The sequence below is a fragment of the Eumetopias jubatus genome, unplaced genomic scaffold (genome assembly GCF_037043125.1).
Source record: "Eumetopias jubatus isolate StellerSeaLion01/CBP00866 unplaced genomic scaffold, mEumJub1_p1.0 scaffold_6, whole genome shotgun sequence".
Classification (NCBI taxonomy): Eukaryota; Metazoa; Chordata; class Mammalia; order Carnivora; family Otariidae; genus Eumetopias; species Eumetopias jubatus.
Window position 1 is genome coordinate 71885773 of NW_028274812.1, and position 20166 is coordinate 71905938.

At 38.8% G+C, this 20166-nt stretch overlaps 1 protein-coding gene across 1 annotated transcript; it reads left to right on the plus strand.

Moving 5' to 3' along the window:
• Positions 1-200: 200 nt before the first annotated feature.
• Positions 201-17506, plus strand: CGA (glycoprotein hormones, alpha polypeptide). The gene is made up of 4 exons (XM_028108101.2): positions 201-283; positions 15263-15369; positions 16557-16741; positions 17183-17506. Exons 2-4 carry the CDS (start codon positions 15270-15272, stop codon positions 17258-17260), a joined length of 363 nt encoding a protein of 120 aa, XP_027963902.1. The 5' UTR covers positions 201-283; positions 15263-15269; the 3' UTR covers positions 17261-17506.
• The last annotated feature ends 2660 nt before the right edge of the window (positions 17507-20166 follow it).

The following is a 20166-nucleotide window of genomic DNA, read 5'->3' on the forward strand; positions in this document are numbered from 1 at the left end:
TGGCTCAAAACAAAAAATGATCTAAGGGTTGAAACAAGATAAGATCAAATTGATGTCATGGTAATTACATGAAGGACCATTCAATCATTGGGTGGAATTTACTGTTGATCCCTGGGCTTAGATGCAGGTGGGAACACGCAGTTTTTATTACTCTGCTGGTATAAAAGACAAGTGAGGACTTTATTAACTGTAGTTACTGAGAAAACACAAGGCAAAGCTAAAATCCCTCTTCAGATCCACAATCAACTGCCCTGAACACATCCTGCAAAAAGTCCGGAGGCAGGTAATATGAATGAAACAATTTCTGGGATTTTAATTGAGTGAGGAGTAAAATATTCTCTAGTAGAGGTCAGCTAGGCGTATGCCTTAATGAGGAGAGAGAACAGACATTTACACATTCTCTTTTCAGCACTCATGATTAAATTGGGTGGAAGTCTGCAGAACTGTGGTCTGTGATCACAGGCTAAGATGTTATCTAATGGAAACCAGAAACCAAATGTCTCCTGCTGAGATCTGCAAGTGCCTGTCAGTATCTAAAAATTTTCTTCAAGAAATACTGGGTGTCATTTGAAAGATACTAGTTTCAGTGGCTTACAGGGGTCAGGTGGAAGGAGGATAGACATTATATAAGTTGTTGCTATTGTTTTACCATCAGTTTTTATTTACTTGTTTATTTATTTAAAGATTTTTAAATTTATTTTAGAGAGAGGGAGAGAGCATGACCTAGCGTGTGAGTGGGGGCAGGGCCAGGAGAAGGAGAGAAAGAATCTCAAGCAGACTCCCAGCTGAGTGGGGAGCCAGACTCTCCTCCGCTGGATCCAAGGACCCTGAGATCATGACCTGAGCTGAAATCGAGAGTCGAACGCTTAACCGACTGAGCCACCCAGGGGCCCCAAATCAGTTTTTAAATGATGTATTGCTGTATCTTCAATCTGGCCAGTGATAGAGCAGCTCACTTGTTTAGCCGAATGACCATAGCTTCTGGTATCTTTTTTTTTTTTAAGATTTTATTTATCCAACAGTGAGAGACACAGCGAGAGAGGGAACACAAGCAGGGGGAGTGGGAGAGGGAGAAGCAGGCTTCCCGCCGAGCAGGGAGCCCGATGCGGGGCTCGATCCCAGCACTCTGGGATCATGACCTGAGCTCAAGGCAGACGCTTAACAACTGGTCTTTTGAATAGATGTTCTCCTGTAGACTTGAATACAGTAACACTGACAATTTTCAGACAACCTTCTTTCCATTTTCTTGTTTCATAAAACACTACAAAAATAAGAGTCAGTGCTATTTTTCCAGTTATTACTGATGACTTTGTAATTTTGGACTCCCTTGACCAAATCTAGTTGGGTGTGTTCCAATGAGAGTTTCTGGAAACTTTTGCTAACCTTAGTTATATTTACATGAGCTCGAGTTGAAATGGCAGCTTGCTGGGAAACTGAGACTAGAAAATAAAAGTGCTCTCTTGTCCCTCTTTATTAGTGTTGAGGAACAGGATTTGGGCACATGGAAGAATTATGGGTCCCTTGGGAATACAGAAACTCCATTTAAACTTCACAGGAACTTTTATTTCCTAAGCACTTACAATCCTTTTCCCACTCAAAAATAAGATTTTTTTATGTTAGATCAGAGGAATCTTTTTAATTTTCTGACGATGTCTTTTAAATAATTACTTGACCTAACACCAAATCAATTATTTAAAATATTAGTCATCCAAGTTGCATTGTAATACTTTGCTATAGTCTTGAAATATTTAAAAAAAGATAAGAACAGTTACCATTTATGGAAAGCTCATGTGCTTTCCTTTCAATTTTAACTTTGGTTTTGGTTTAAGTTTCTTTTCTCTCTCTTTTTTTCTTTTTCTTCTTTTTGCAGTAATAGAGTTTTTGAAATTTTGAGTCATATTTCTTACCATTTCCTGCTGAAAAGGGTAGCATGTGAACAATGCTACAAAAGCAATTGATTATGTTCCAGAACAGATTCTCGGTTTCATTGTACATTTCTTATAAATGTGGGACTCAAATTTACATGAAAACTCAAAGTAAGAGCTGAAAATAGAAATAGCAAAATTAGAAGGTAATGTGAATCTTGTTCAAAAAAAGATCAAGATAATCTGCTTTCACAAAGAGAAAATGTACAGGAATCAATTAATATTTCCATTGAGAACAGTACGACCCATAGCACCAAACTTCTATTTTTACAGATTGTGAATCCTAGAGTAGTTTGGTATCAATTTATGATCTTTGCAAATTCTGGTTTTGGTGTATAACATTTCAGCATTACCTATTGTAATGTTGCACAAAGTAATCTGGCAATTTCTTGGTTCATCAGACTCAGAGATAACATTATAAAAATGCTCTAGCATCCTTAATCTGCTGGGGTCTAAGACAAAGAGAGTGTTTAGAGGGGGCTTAGGCTGAACTGAGTGTGGAATCAAGGGCAATATTGGGAATCAAATTAGAAAAGACAATTGTTTTTTTTTTAAAGATTTATTTATTTATTTGACAGAGAAAATGAGATAAAGAGAGAGAGCATGAGAGGGGGGAGGGTCAGAGGGAGAAGCAGACTCCCCGCTGAGCAGGGAGCCCAATGATGCGGGACTCGATCCCGGGACTCCAGGATCATGACCTGAGCCGAAGGCAGTCACTTAACCAACTGAGCCACCCAGGCGCCCGAAAAGACCATTGTTAACAACATGATCTATATGTAAATCAATGTCCTAAAGGTAGTAATGGATTAACTAAGTACTTCTGGGCCATAGGGGTGGTACAGGTGGAAAAAGTATGATCTTAGGATCAGATTACTTTCCAAGTGCTCTTGGCAGATCCCTTTAATTTTCTGAAGTATAGTTTTCCAATCTATGAAATAGGTGCCATAATAATGCTTTCCTCATGGAGGTATAGAGAGAATCAAACAAAGGAATGTACGTGAAAACCAGTGTTTTCCCCCTTTCTCCCCCACTCAGACACTAGTCCTCATACTTGATCAGGTATAAAATGAACTTTTTATCCAAATGAAATTCTTAAGGCTGTTCCGAAGAAGGTAAAGTCAGATAAATATGTAAAATAAAAAAATTACATGGACAAGTTATATTTAAGCTGACACAACATAATGTTGCTCTAAACAAAAAATGTCAGCATCTTATTTAGGGATATACCATCTGAAAAAATCATTTAAGAACTTCATTGTAAAATATAAAGATTTGAAGGCAGTATAGTGAAGTGTGGTTCAGAGCCTGGAGTTAGAATTGTAAAGAGATATTCTAAAATCTTGGCTCCACGAGCAACAAATTTTGTGACTTTGTCTGGGTTACTTTGCCTCAAGAATTTCTTTATCTGCCAAAATGAGAAGACTGCTTCACAAGACTGTCATGAGTATTGAATATATTTATGTGTTCAAGGTGCCCAAAAGAACATCTAGCACACGCAAGTGCTCCGTTAAATGTAGGAATTATTTTTAAAGCAGAGAGTTATTATTATTCCCGAAATCAGTGTTGCAGATACTGTGTAGAATGCTAACTCCAAATTTTTTTTCACACGTTGCTACATTTCCCAAATAGAGTAACTGAATACGTGTTACATACATAACCTCCCACAGAGGAAAAGTAAGGAGACAGTAGAAAGAAGAGAAAGCAGAAAGGCAAGATTGGGGTCCTATATTTCAGACCCTGGAGGAAAAATTTTTGTTATGAGAGAGCAATAGATAATTGTTCCAGTGATCTATTGCTGTGCATCAAGCTACCCCAAAACTTAGTTGGTACAACAAGTTATTGTTCTGTCATGGTTCTGTAGGTGGCCCCGGGCTCACCTGGGCAGTTTTTAACTTGAGTTTCTCATGTATTTGCGATCAGATAGTGGTTGGGGTTGGAGTCCTCTGGAGGCTCGACTGGACTGGTCATCTAGGATGGCTTCTTCATTTCTTACTTCTTGGACTTCTTTTCTCTCTCCATGTGGCTTGGCTTCTTATCGTAGGGTGGTCTCAAAGTAGTAGCACTTTCTATATGGCAACTGTTTTCTAAGACACAGGAAGCAAGAACTGCCAGGAGAGGGCCCGGATACAGCCAACAACTGGCCCAATGTTGCTCCTGCCATATTCTATTGGTTTCAGTGGTCAGAGGGCCTACCTCACTCAAATGGGGTACAAAAATAGACACACTGTGGGTTTTTTTTTTTTTTTAAGATTTATTTATTTATTTGAGAGAGAGATAGAGAGCATGAGCGGGGAGCAGCAGGCAGAGGGAGAGGGAGAAGCAGATTCCCCGCTGAGCAGGGAGCCCGATGCGGGACTCGATCCCAGGATCCTGAGATCATGACCTGAGCCGAAGGCAGATGCTCAACTGACTGAGCCACCCAGGCGCCCCTAGATACACTGTGTTTTGACGTGGAAATGGCAAAGTCATAGTACAGAAGGAATGTAGGCTGAGAGATATTTTTGTTGCCATCTTTGGGAAGTACAACCTGCCATAGAAATGAAACCTTAGGGGAAACGAACAACAAAGGAGCTTCTCTTTGAAGCTCTTCTGCTGTTTTTATCACAGAAAAATAAATCCTTATAAAATAAGGTGCCAGGGAAGAGAAATCAATAATCCTGGCCTCTCTGTTGTATTATTGAAAAACTTCAAGGCAAATGAAATATGTTTTTATGCTTTAATGCTTTTAAATGGGAATGATGCTTGGTGTGTCAAAAGATTGCATAAAAATAGCTCAGATAAACATAACAAAATACAATGCACAAATCTTAAAAGTTACAAGAAACATTCTTATATTACTATAATAATGCTCCATATAAAACTTTTCTAGCTTTTAGATATTTTACTTTTCTGAGTGCTAAATTGATACTACCCAATGTTTTACTCCTGCCAGCATTTATTACTCCAATAATGTTAATTTTAAAAATTGGGTATCTTAAAACAACAAACATTTGACATTCTCATTTAGAACAATAGTTTATGGTGCATAGAGTCTGTCTTATCAAAATTTCTAATTGATTTAGTATGCAGACAATTTAAAAAATGCTGATGTGCTAGGAAAACCAGAGGGTAATGGAAAAACCAAGATTTTAATTCCATAATTAAGTTAACATTGTAAAGTGCTTTTAAGTAACAATTAAAGTAGAAAGTATGCATCTTATTATAAGCCCCCTTAAATTTATTCAATTAATAAAAGAAACTTCTTAAAATATAGTTAAAAGAATGGTCATAAAGGGATTAAAATCATTTTCATAAATCCATAAGCCCTTCAGTTTTCTTCTAATTACTGCTTGCTTTTTCCCTTTCTTTTTAAAATAAATGTTTTTTAAGATAACTATCTTAAGGTCATCTTTTGTTTGGTGCTTCTTTATGGAAACCTCTGTTTTTTGTAAAGCATAAATTGTACAAGTTGTGCTGTATATTTCTCTTGTCCATGGGACCCCTTTTTTCCATTTTCTTTCTCCCCATTTCATCTGGAAAACAAGTTGGCTCCCTTTAAAGATTTTGTGAAAGCACTGTTGTTGTTGTTGTTTTTGTAAAGCACTTTTTGGCATTTAATAAACCTTCTCCCTCCACAAGGCTTCCAGCTACCAGGACACAACCCACTCCCCCCCACCGCCCATTTCTTCTCCTCAGCTCTTCTACTGAAGAATTTGGCCTTCACCATGACAGGCTGTTCTGGGAGCTTTCCCTTTCCCAAAACTTCACAGTAGCCAGATCGCACCACATCAATGATAGGAGCAGCTCCAGTCCTGTTTCTGGCTGCATTTCCTCCGAGTCTGCTGACGGACTTGGTCCCACAGTTTGTCAAGGTTGACAGCTGGGCAGAAGCTCTGGTTCCTCGTTAAGTGGTCAGGCCTCATACCAATTTTTCCAAAGTAACCCGGGTATTATTTGTCGAAATTGATCCTGTGCCGCTGATGGAAGCACCAGCATGACCCTGGACGCTGGGTGCTTCCAGTGCTTGTCCAGGCGGCCTTGGCCGTGGCTCACGTGCCCCCAAAGTTTCCGGGTCTTCCTCAGTCTGGATGGCAGGTGGGCAGCCTCAGCGAAAGAGGCACAAAATGCTCTGAAGTGGCTGATGGACGGAAATCCCATCCCAAATATTGCCACTGAGCTGTGTGACTCCACTTGGCTTATTTTCCTCTGGATCCTGGGGCGCTCTGAGGCACACTGTTTGCCCACCTGTAGCTGCTTCATAAATTGTGGGGACTACTGAATCCATGAAACTCCTGCACAAATATCAAAACACTAAAATATGTATTTACTGCTGGAGAGATTCTCTTTCAGTCAAGTAGATGTTTTTTATTCTCATTTGCTTGTTGTCTCTCCTTTTTCATGTCCTCCACCCAGCAAATGCCTCAGTGTCGACAAATACTTTCATGACAGCATTCTTCACTCTCATGGTTACTTGCTTTTGTATCTGGGTCAGATAGCAAGAATCTTATTCAAGTTTGTGTCATCCGTGCTTGGCACGGTGCCTGACATGTAGCAGGTGCTTATTCAAAGTCTTCAAACCTTTCAAGTGTTCAACTTGGACCTTAAATTTTGCGCTTAACAGCACTGAGCTCCCGTCAAAGTATCCCCAACTCGTCTATTTATTTACTTATTTTTATTCTATTTTAAAATTATTTTTTAAAGATTTCATTTATTTATTTGTGAGAGATAGCACGAGAGAGAGAGCAAGCACGAGTTGGGGGGGTGCCCTGAGGGAGAGGGAGAAGGAGACTCCTACAGAGCAGGGAGCTCCACGGGAGGCTAAATCCCAGGACCCTGGGATCATGACCTGAGCCAAAGGCACTTAACTGACTGAGCCACTCAGGTGCCCCCCAACTCATCTTTTTATAAGATAGAGAAAATAGTAATTATCTATATCAAAGAGTGGATGAGATGACTGGGGACAGATTGTGGGAGCATTAACCAGTCTCTCCTTGTCCCCCCAATTGCTCAGCCATCCACAGCACCACCTTTGGAAAAACTATCAGTGAATGTGTTAACGGGTCTGAAGGTCTCTGTGGTGCCTGGAAGCAATGTCTGAATGTCTAGTTGGAAGAACGGGGAACCTGGAGGATTATTGAGGCTAAGGGCTGGAGCATGGGATCATGCACGACACTCATGCTGGACCTGCGGTGCAGAACACATTACGAGAACAAGGTTGAAACACACTTACTGCAACTAGAGTGCAGTAGTTGCCAGGGTCACTCCAAGCCGAGTTTCCTTACTACTGGCCCCAAGCTCTTTAAATTCGTCCACCTGGAAACAGAGGTGGTCACTCAGCTGGTGACTCAGAGGTGAGCCTACTCTGTGGAAGTTGTGGGATGATGGATTCCAAACATTCTACTTTCCCTTGTGACTTTCTTCCTTCAGATCTTTCCTCAAGGTGAGCTATGGCTAGCTTCTCTCACCAGGCAAGACGCAAAACCAACAGGCCTATCCTCTGTTTAATAAACAGTTATTGAATACCTATCTCATGCCAGGCAACGTGCCAGGGATTAAAGACTTTACTCTAAAGGTTCCCTTTCCTTAGTTACTGTTCACTGAAGGCAGCTGACTTTTCCTCTCCTTGGTAGTTAGCTGGGTTAGATGGGCTAATGAGGTGAAACCTTAGGTTAACTAACTCTCTAGAAGTCAGTTAGATTTCTACCATTTTGTTAACAAAGAACAGTGCCTCTAGTCTTAGCCAGTCATCTCAAAAGTGCGCTATGAGTCAGATGGGCTTCTGGGTGTGGAGAGTATGGATGAGTCACCCCTGCCATCACCACCTTGAGAAAACCTGAAACCCTTACTCTCTGGCGGGGGGGGGGCGGGGGAGCAACGGCAGCATCCTTGCAAGTGAAGGACGGGATGTCACATTGTACCAAACACTTGTAATCTTCTTGGAGCAACCTTTTGTGTATATGTACATTTCCGCGTATGTGTGCATACATGTGTGTACAGATCTGTACAACACTCATCTACCCATATATAAGTGTATAAAAACATTTAATTAGCCTTGAGGTCTTTCCATACTCTGGCAGACAGGCCAGGATTGTCAATAGACAGGCACCTAACTTTATAAGGATTTTTTTTTTTAGATTTTATTTATTTATTTGAGAGAGAGAGAGAGAGAGAGCATGAGAGGGGGGAGGGTCAGAGGGAGAAGCAGACTCCCTGCTGAGCAGGAAGCCTGACATAGGACTCGATCCCAGGACCCTGGGATCATGACCTGAGCCGAAGGCAGATGTCTAACCCACTGAGCCACCCAGGCGCCCCAGGGATTTTTTCCTGTGATAAAAACAGAGCAGAGGAGCTGCAAAGAGAAGCCCCCTGGTTATTCATTGCCCCTAAGTTTTAATGTGATAGCGGGCTGTATTTCCAAAGAATGCCACAAAAGTATCTTAGACTAAATTACCTCTGTAGCATGAGAGTATGTGTGCCACATCCACATCAAAAAGTGGGGTGTCCATTTTTGTACCCCATTTGACATACAGGGTGTGTGTGTGTATGTATAGGATACTTGGTCTATTTGGCTAGCTAGCTTGTGTGTACTGGGAGAGAGTTTACCTATTTCGTAAATCATTAAATATATTCATTATATATAATCACAATAGATAATATTATGAAAACATGAAATAATAATATTAAATTCTGGCAATAATATTCTTTTATACTTTCAAGAATGCTCTCTTTTCCTCAGTCTTATCAAGAATTTAAATTTGTGCACACATATAGTTTGATGTAAACTCAGAGATGAGACACCCAATTTAAACCTTGAAGCTCTTACGTATGCTTAATGCTTTCTTTTTTTTTTTTTTAACATTTTATTTATTTATTTTGATGGAGAGAAAGAGAGAGAGAGACAGCGAGAGAGGGAACACAAGCAGGAGGAGTGGGAGAGGGAGAAGCAGGCTTCCCGCAGAGCAGGGAGCCTGATGCAGGGCTCAATCCCAGGAGCTGGGACCATGACCTGAGCCGAAGGCAGACGCTTAACCACTGAGCCGCCCAGGTGCCCCGGATGCTTTCTTTTAATTCTTATGACTTTTATATCTTAGCATAGAATGGCTTCTATCTGTGGCATATTTAACACTTATAGTTTCACATATTAGCCAGCTACAAATTAGGGAATTCTGTGAGAACATATGGTCTCTAATGAATTTATTATTTGAAATTATTTTACTTTATTAAACATTTATTCTAAGTCCCCATTCAAGAGTTATCTTGTTCCTTCATGACAGTTCTACATTAGCAACTTTGGGTCGATACTATTATTGCTGTTCTAAAGTCCCAGTGCAACATAATGGCATCTACTCTGTGCAAGACTCTAGGCTGGGGATGGTGGTGGATCAGAGGGGCAGTTTCTACCCGTAGGAGGTTTTTGCAGAAATGGAGAGACCAACATGTCCATAACTGGCTAGAGTTAGGGCGATTGCGGAACTTCATCTAAGAATTCTAAGCAAAGCAGGAGGTGGATGCAATGGAGAGAATTATGTATTCTGGCTTTGGGGTTGTTTGAAACCTTCACGGGGAAGCTGGCGGCTGGGCAGCTCCTTAAAGGACTGAGGTGGATGGACTGAGATGGAGGAGAGAGGCTTTCCCGGCCAAGTTGAGAGAACATACATTCCCTCAGACTCCCACCATTCTGATGTGGCCGGTGGAGGGAGGTAAGAGCATGTTGAGGGCACCCTGGAGATGCACCGTGGGGTCAGATGTACAGAGTCTGTGATGTCTGCAAGGCACTCACTCGGAATGCCAAGAGAGGCTGAGGTGAGGAACTCTGGTTTAGATTGAGCATATTGTGCAAAATAGCATAAATCCCAGCTGAATGTAATTATTTTTCCTGTCCTGATATTTTTCTCCCAAATTCCAAAACAGAAGGACCTAAAGGTGATCAGAATGATAAAAATATTTATTAAAATGTTTTCAAGATTTGAAGGTTAATCCTTTTCTGCTTGATTAATCCCATTTCTTTTTAAAATAAAGATAAATTCACTTCTGTTACTGAAAGCTACAGCAATGGTGACTTCGGTTCTGCTTTTTCAATCTTCTCTTCATTTTTTCATAAAGCAGATTCTGAAATGTGTGTTGACTTCATACTCTCACATTCTGCAATCTTGTTATAAATGTTTCTCTCTGAATTAATTCTGATATAATTGTTCGCTGCATAATGCTGAATTTTCATAATATATGAGCTGCAATATCAAAGCACAAAAATGATACTAGTTTAAAAAAGGAAACCAGTTTCAATTCTGAAAATTTCCTTGTGGCTTTGTATATCACTTAAGCAGTGATTCTCGGACTTTTTGGTCTCAGAAACTGTTTATGTTCTTAAAAATTGTTGAAGAGTCCAAAGAATTTTTTATGGAGTTATATTTCTCAATATTTACTGATTTAGAAATGTTAGAAAAAGTTTTAACATATGTATTCATTTTAAAACAGTAAGAATTAACCCATCACATGTTGACACAAATATACATTTATAAAAAAACGACAACTTCCAAAACAAAAAAATTAGTAAGAAAGGTGGCATGGTTTTATCTTTCTATAATTTTTTTTTGAAAAACTGGCCTAATAGAACACAGCTAGATTCCCATGTGCATCTTTACTCCATCTGTTGCAATTGCACGTCACGTAGCCTCTAGAAAATTTCTCTGAAGACTCATGAGAGACTGAGAACGAAAAAGGTGAATGGTATCTTAGAATTACTATGAAAATCATTTTTACCTCACAAACTCGCTGAAAAGTGTTGAGAGTCCCCAGATCACACCTTGAGAACCACCAACTTAGAACAATGTTTGTTCGGTGCTAATTAAGTGTGGAGATAAATAACACCTATAATTACTTATGTATAGGTATATACGTCAGGGAGAAATAATAACATACCTTTGTTTTAGCCTTACCTATATTTATACGGTTTGTTTTTCTATATTATAAACTGTTAGTTCTGCTGACAATTTTTTTCTTAAAAGATGTATAGGTTGATATAAACCTTTGGCAAAATTCTGTCAATCTGCATGAAAAATAACCACAAATTTTGACTCATGCAATTTTAAATCTTATTTTAGAATGCCTTTTTTTAAAATAAACTTTTTGTTTTGAAAAATTATCGATTTAGAAGTTGCAAAATTATGTACAGAGAAGTCCTGGGTATACTTTAGCCAGTTTCTCCCAAAGATAATACTGTGCCTGGCTGTAGTAGGATGTGAAAACCAGGAAATTGACTTTGGTACAATCCACAGAGCTTAGTCAGATTTCACTGGTATTGTGTGTGTGTGCGTGTACGTGTGTGTGAATGTGTGTGTAGTTCCATGCAATTTTATCCCATGTGTACAATAGCGTGACAAATATCACAATCAAGATTCAGAACTGTTCCATCACCATGTGGCTCTCTTTATAGCCACACTTATCCCCGCCTCAACTCCCTCCCCAGCACTAACTCCTTAAAACTGCTGATTTATTTGGCATCTCTCTAATTTTATTTTATTATATGGAGTGTTATGTAAGTGTGGGATCATGCAGCATGCAACCTTCACTCAACACAATATCCTTGAGATCCATCTGCCTTGCATATGCATCAATATGTATCAATATGTGTTCTTTTTGTTGCCACATAGTATTCGCTGGTGTGGATGTACTATTGCTTCTATAGCTATTTATCTATTGAAAGCAGTTTGGACTGTTTCCAGTTTTTGCCTATTATAAATAAAGCTGCTCTGAACCTTTGTATACAAGGTTTGTATGAACATAATTTTCATTTCTTTGAGATAAATGACTGAGTACAACTGTTGGGTTATATGGTAAGTTTTATAAGAAACCCCCAAATGGGATGCCTGGGTGGCTCAGTCGTTAAGCGTCTGCCTTCTGCTCGGGTCATGATCCCAGGGTCCTAGGATCCAAGTCCCACATCGGGCTCCCTGCTCAGCGGGGAGCCTGCTTCTCTCCCTCTCCCTCTCCCTCTGCCTTCTGCTCCCACTGCTTGTGCGCGCTCTCCCTCTCTCTGACAAATAAATAAATAAAAATCTTAAAAAAAAAAGAAACTCCCAAATGATTTTTCATTTTATTTTCCCCCAACAATGTTTGAATTATCCTGTTTCTCTGCATCCATACCAGCATTTGGTATTATTAGTATGTTTTGTTTTAGTTATTCTGATGGATATATACTATTTCGCTGTAGTTTTAATTTGCATGTTACTAATGGCTGATGATGTTAAATGCTTTCCTTGTACATATTTGCCATCTAGATATCCTTTCTGCTGCAAAACACATTTTTGTCTTCTCTCTCTTTCTCTTTTTTAAAGATTTTATTTATTTATTTGAGAGAGAGAGAGAGAGAGTAGGGGGAAGGGTAGATGAGATGGAGAGAGAAAATCTCAAGCAGATTCCCTGCTGAGTGCAAAGACTGATGCGGAGCTCAATGTCATGACCCTGAGGCCATGACCTGAGTGGAAACCAAGAGTCAGTCACCTAACAGACTGAGCCACCCAAGTGCCCCTGCAACACCCATTTTCTAATTGGATTTTTTTCTGTTGAGTTTTGAGAGCTTATTGTCTATTCTAGATACTAGCCCTTTGCTGGATATGTGGCTTGCAAATATTTTCTTCAAGCCTGTGCCTTGTATTTTTATCTTCTTAACAAAGGATTAACCCATAATTTGGATGAGGTCCAATTTATTAATTTTTCTTTTATGCGTCATATTTCTGTTGTTAACTCTAAAAACTCTTAACCTAGTCCTTGGTCCCCCAATTTTTTTTCTATTTTTTAATAAAATTTTATAGTTTCACATTTTACATTTGTCTATAATTCATTTTCAATGATTTTCATACAAGGTATGAGGTTTACATTCAATTTTTGTTTGTTTGCCTGTGGGTGTCCAGTTGTACGGCAGCCATCGTTGAAAAGGTTGAATTCCTGCTAAATTGTTTTGGCATCTTTGTCAAAAGCCAGCTGGCCATATTTGTGTGGGTCTATTTCTGGGTTCTCTGTTTTGTTCTACGGGTCTATGTATCTATCCCTCTGCCAATATCACTCAGGTTTGATTACTGTTGCTGTATACTAAGTCCTAACACTGGGAATAGTGAGTCCTCCCACTTTCTTTCTTAAATTGTTTTAGCTATTCTAGATCTTTTGCCTTTCAACAATAACCTTGTTTATGTCTACAAAAGCTGTTCTGGGGTTTGGATAGGCATTTCATTCAATAAAAAGTTCAAGTTGTAAATAATTGACATCTTTACCATGTTGAGTCTTCCAATTCATAAACCTGATATCTCTCTCCATTTATTTAGGTTTTCTTTAATTTATTTCATAATTTTCAGCATACAAGTCCTATATATATTTTGGTAGATTTAAACTTAAGTATTTTCTCTCCTTTTTTTTTTTTAAAGATTTTATTTATTTATTTGACAGAGAGAGAGAGACAGTGATAGAGGGAACACAAACAGGGGGAGTGGGAGAGGGAGAAGCAGGCTCCCCGCCAAGCAGGGAGCCCGATTGAGGCTCGATCCCAGGACCGTGGGATCATGACCCGAGCCAAAGGCAGATGCTTAACGACTGCACCACCCAGGTGCCCCAGTATTTTATTTTCTTGGAGCAATTGTAAATGGTATTATGTTTTAAATTTGTTTTCACATTATTGTTTTTAGTATGAGGAAATGCAATTCATTTTTGTGTGTTGATCTTATGTCATGCAATCTTGTTGAACTCACTAATTAGTTCCAGGACCTTTTCTATAGGTTCCTTTTTTTTTTTTTAACATATACAGATAATTTTATTTCCTCCCTTTCAATTTGTGTGCCTTTAATTTCTTTTTCTTGCCATATTGCACTGGCTAGAACTTCCAGTAGTATACTGAATAACAGGTGAGAGTGGACATCCTTGCTATGCTGCTGATCTTGGGGGGAAAACATTCGTTTTTCACCATTAAGTATGATGTCAGCTGCAGGTTTTTTGTAAATGTTCTTTATCAAGTTGAGAAAACTCTTTTGACTCTTGTTTGTGGAAACTTTTTATTATGAAAGAGTATTGAATGCTGTCAAATACTTTTCTGTGTCAACTGATATATCATATGATTTTCTTCTTCTTTATCTTATTGATATGGTAGATTACATTAAATGATTTTCAAATATTGAACCAACCTTGCATATGTGAATTATTTGCAGTTGGTCATATATAAATCTTTTTATACATTTCTGGGTTCAATTTGCTATTATTTTGTTCAGGATTTTAAAAAAAATTTTTGCATCTAATTTCATGAGGTATACTTGTCTTTCGTTTTCTTTCTTTCGTTCATTCATTCATTCTTTCTTTCACACTGAATTGGTCTGGTTTTTGTGTCAGGGTAATCGTGGCCTTGAAAAATGAGTTGGGAACTGTTCCTTCCTCCTCTATTTTCTAAAAGAGATTCTGTAAAGTTGGTGCTAATTCTCCTTTAAATGTTCTGAATTGTCTTTTTATTGGTAATTGATGCTCTGTTCATCTTATCTCTCATGGTATGAACATGAGTAATCCATAACATTTTCACTTAAAAAATAGGAATAAAAACTTGCCCATTTTATCTTATATGAAGTTTTTGTAGGATATGTAGGGATACAATCCAATTCCCTGTCACCTGTTTCTCAGGTGCGGTGAGGTCAATGCTGGATACGGTCAATCACAGCTGACCTTGGCTAGCCTGATCTTATGCACTCAAAATGTTTAGGTAAAGCTGTATCTACAGGTATAAATAAGTCAAGAAATGCATTTAGGAAAACTTTGATAAACATTCTCTGCTGTCTACTCTTGCCACATTGCTGAGCTAGCATTTACTGTTGCACACTGATAATGAGACTTAGAGCTCACTACCACCGGTGAATAAAAAGCAGGAAAGACATTGTCCTTACCTTCTGTTCTCCCACCTGAGAATGTAGGAATGGGAAGGATGAACTCAAATGCTTATACATTTTATATATCATATATAAGCTTATCTATTTTGCATAAACTTATCTCTCTCTCTCTGTCTTCTTAGACATTATCTAGTTTAAGTTTCATGTCTTACAAATAAGCACACCGAGGCTTAGCAGAATGATATATTTAAAAAGATAATTTTTTATTAGCATCAAGTCCAATTCTATTAGTTTATATGTGAAATGGAAAGATTTGATTCCCTAGCTCTTTCCTAAGGAAAAATTGCTTTCTTATTTACATGGCTCCAGAGTGTGTTTGGAGCTGTAAGCTAAGGGGTCAAGACACTGATGACTATTATTAGTAGTAATGTTAAACCTACTAGTTGTTTTTATGACCGGTAAGCCAATTTTAGAGTAACTTTGTTTTCCTTGTCTGTTTTGCAGGAGAGCCATGGATTATTACAGAAAATATGCAGCTGTCATTCTGGCCACATTGTCTGTGTTTCTGCATATTCTCCATTCCTTTCCTGATGGAGAGTTTGCAATGCAGGGTATGTGACCAAAAGGATTTGCAGTGATAGGAAAAACACACATTCCTAGATGTACATCAATAACTCCATTAGTTACATTTCCACCTCCTTTTCAGATGATATAAATCTTTGCTGCTGGATATATATCCGGGCACTTTTAGATTGTAAACATAAAGTTAAATTAGGTTCAGAAAATGTATAGTGAAAATTTATCTAACATGTCCATTTAAATAGCAGCATGTACATTTTCATCTGAACTATATTCCTTATTATTCTTTATTTGAGTTTTATAAGCAGAAAATGCTCCTTATTCAGTTAGCTCAGTTTTTTTTTTTACATTTCTCCTAGAAGATTTGAGAAGATTTTAACATTGCCTTTGTAGATGAATTTTCACATCAGTTAACAAGTGAGAAAAACAAAACCATTTTATGCAGTACATTTGTTTTGCTGTATTGTTTGAAAAATCTCATATAGTAGCTGATATAATTCCATATGCTATGAAACTGTGAGCTACTATTAGTTATGGTTTTTCTTAGACAATTGATAATATTTTAATCCCAGTTCTCAAGTGCGGATGCTCCATCTAATATCAGGCTCTCCACTCACCAAGCTTTCTTAATTCTGACATATTTTTCTCTGTCAATATTTGGAGTTTCCATGGGGGAAAACAATAGCATGTTCTAAAGGGGAAAATATTTTGCCTCTGGGCAAAATTCTCCTTTCAGATGAGCATGGTGTTTTCATCTGTCAAGTTTTGTGCTCCCTATAAGCATGCTGTTGGCATTGGGATAGAGAATCCATGGTTGAAGAGACAGAAACTACTACTCTTTTTTTTTTTTATGTTTATGTGAGAAGCTACTACTCTTGAGATCTCCCATGCATATCTGCAAAAATTATTTCCTGTGAAAATAAGTATAATCAGTACAAATAGATACTATGAATGAAAGTTAACAGCCAAAAAGTGTTTATTATTTTTCTTCTATTTCCAATGGAAAAAGAATATTTACCATCTCATAATCAGGGAAAATTCAGTTTCTTTTTTTTAAATTTATTTTTCAATTAAAAAAAATAAACTCTATGCCCAACGTGGCACTCGATTTTACGATCCCTAGATCAAGAGCCACATGCTCCACCACCTTAGCCAGGTGCTCCTGTTTCTTTTTGAGTTATTTTTGGATTATTTTACTCTTTGCCTTTTTTGGTGATAGGCTGCCCAGAATGCAAGCTAAAGGAAAACAAATACTTCTCCAAGTTGGGTGCCCCAATTTATCAATGCATGGGTTGCTGCTTCTCCAGAGCATATCCCACTCCAGCAAGGTCCAAGAAGACAATGTTGGTCCCAAAGAACATCACCTCAGAAGCCACATGCTGTGTGGCCAAAGCATTTACCAAGGTGAGAACTTAGAGGGCCCCAGAAGTTTTCTAACAGTCCAACCTGAGAAATGTTCCCAGAACATATCCATGGGGTTTAATGTCAGAGGTGTCTAATGACCCATCCTTCGCTTGACATTGGTACAGGGATTTGTCCCCTTAAATCAAAAGTAACCTTGTGGGGACAGGCTAGATTTATTCAGAATGACAGGAACAGCTGTGGAGGTGATGAGGGGTAGGTTGGAAGAGAGTATAACATACACACACAGTGCAAACCTAATCTTTTAGAGTGAAATATTAGCTGAAATGGAGAATGTGCAAATGGAACAAGCATCTATTTAGTCCAGCTGGCTACAGACAATTTTATTTAACATTTTTCAATTTTGTCCCTCCATCCATCCATCCATCCATCCATCCATCCATCCATCCATCCATCCATTTTTTTTTCTCCCTTTCCCTTTAGGCCACAGTGATGGGAAATGCCAAAGTGGAGAACCACACGGAGTGCCACTGCAGTACTTGTTATTATCACAAATCTTAATGTTTTGCAAAGAGCATGTTGATGACTGCTGATTTCCTGGAGTGAAAAATTAATTTTTTCAGTGTTTATGGCCTTGTGAGATAAAACCCTCTTTTTCCTTACCATACTCCTTTTGGCATGCTTCGAGGATACTGCAGCTTTATTGCCTTTCTCTTTATCCTACAGTATAATCAGAAGTCTAGTTCTTTTCATTTGGAGTGAAGTACAGCATTTAGCATGACCATAAAAAGTTAGTTCCTCTGCAAATAAAGCCTTTTAAATCATCATTCTATCATTGGATTCTAATTTTTTCTTAAAAGTTTAAAGCCAGTTACTTTTGATAAGATTAATTGAAGGGAGTGAGCCAATGGGTAAGCTGGGATTCCGTGTACTCAGTGACCCCAAAGAACATTGATTCCACCAAGACTTCTAGTTTTATAACTAATCAGTGGGCTAGTTGTGAAACAATCTGTTGGGGTGAGGAAAGAAAACATAAGAACTTCTACCACTATTCATTTTTATATCACCCCTTTGATGACTTTTTAAGAAAAGTACATATACATTAGTATGGTAATAAGTGTGTAACATTTATAAATAAATAATTATGCATACATTGAGGATGTTTGGTCAGACACTTTCTACTGGGAGAGGTGTGCAAAATTAGGAAAAAACATTAGAGAACACTGCTGTAAGTTTTGAGCAAGACAAAATCCTCCCCAGCCTGAAGTTTCTATCCACTTGGCTTATACCTAGCCAAAAAAAGAGTACATTTTATTAGTCCCTGGCAACTAGGTTATAATTGAAAGGTGGCTAAGGAAAGGGCATTGTTGTCCTCAACTAAAAATTGGGCATTGCTTTGATATTCCAGAGGCATTGGCTCTTACATTCCACATTCAAGCCTAGAAGAGAATGAATAAATGATGAGCAAAGTACTCACTGAGCCCTCACTGTGTGCTAGGTGGGGTGCCAAGCTTTCTACTTTAGTAAAATTTTATGTAGTTATAGCCAAATGCTTAAAAGCAGTGCCACATTTATTGAATATTTACACTTAAAAAAAGAGATAGCCCTTCCTCTGAGGATCATGGTTTTATACATTAAACTATATTAGCTATGGAAGAGATCAAAGCCACTAAAAAATTCTACACCTAAAGGAGCCTGAAATTTAAAAAAAAAACAAAAAACCACACTGGTCATAGATAAGGTTTTCAAAATAATTTCAATTATCATCAATTTGTCAAGATTCCATTTCTAAGTGAAAAGCTAGTTCTTAACAGGTTGGTAAACACACTGGGTGTCAGGATGAAAAATTAAAATGAGTGCATGTACTTTTTAAGAAAATCATATGAAGATATTACTTCATTTGTCCATTCACTCATTTATTACACATTTATTTAGTGTCCAGTAAGTGTTGGCACATTGTTACCTTATGGGGATTCAGAGATATCAGGATTCCCTGAAAGATAAGATGGAGAAAATAAAATGTAGCTTAATTCAAGAGAACAGTGGTGCTAATCATTAGTTCATCCAGATATTTAATAGATATTCATCGAGAATCTACTATGCGTCAGGTCTGGAGACCTCGTGAGGGAATTTAGCAGGAGAGGAAAGCTACTGACCTGCCCTTGATCAGAGTGTCCTTGTCCATCTGGGATCATCTATTGACAGAGGGGAAGGGGACATTCCTATGGTCATTCAGATCAGTCAAATCAACCCTGGAGAGCAGTAGGATGAATTGTCTTGGCCATATTGACCTCCCGTCTGGGCGTGTGCCAGGCATGGTGCTGGGCCTGGAAAAGTCAAGACGAAAAAGACACAGACCTTGCTCTGAAGCAATCCACAGTCCAGCGGGGAAGAGAGACATAGACAAAGAATTACAATCTAATGGGATACATGCTATGGGAGAGGTGCGGGACTTCGGCGGCACAAAACCAGGGATGGTTCACTCGGCCTGGTGGGGTTTGTCCTGGATAGCTTTACAGGGAAGATGATACTTGAGTTGGGTCTAGAAGTTAGGTAGAGAGAAGGGGGAGGGGCTCAGTCTAGTTCGAGGAGAACAGCCTATGTAAACATCCTGAGATGGGAACCGGTTTGATGATCACAGAAGTTCAGTGTGACTGGATGGCAGGGAGGTGGATGAAGGGCTGGAGCTGCTGAGACAAATGAACACTGTCCAGGTCCTTTATAACACGCAAAGGAATGTGCATTCCCGCTAGGACAGTAGCTTCTCAAACTGGAGGCCCCGAGGGTTCCTGAAGCTACAGGATAAACACACCCCTTTCTGCAGGATCAATTTTGCTTGAAGATTTAGAGGTACGTTATTCTGATTTTAAAACAAAGATGGATACATTATAGAATGGAATGCAAAATTGCAAAAATCCGATTAAAAAAAGAAAGTTTGTGTTGAAGGTGGGACCTTGCACGTCCTGCTCTTTTGACCCTCCCAAACCTGTCAGGAGCTCCTTCGCTTTTCTTGCCTTAGGAGTACTTAAATGGACGAGATCTTGTTAAAGAATTAATACGGTCAGATTTGCACTTTGGAAAAATTTTGGCAGCAAGCCAAGGATGATTTGAGAAAGAGAGAGACTGGACACAGGATCACAGGTTGGGGTCTTTGCGATTGTCTTGGCACGAGATGGTGCTAGTCTCCTGGTAGTGAGGGCGAGAGTAAGAGAAAGAGAGAGATTTGAGAGTAAGAGAAAGGAAGGAGAGAGAGTAAGAGAAAGAGAGGAATTAGGAGGAGGTGAAGAGCTAATTGTGGGTGTGGCTCCTGGCTTTTTGGGCGGCTGGTGAATGATGGTGCCAATAACCGGGAAAAGGAAAAGGTTTGCACGGCATCAGAGTGGGGAGATGACATTCAGTATGGGGCCTGCTGAGTTGAGGTGTCTAAGGAGTACCAGGTGAGCATGTCTGATGGGCAGCATGTACAG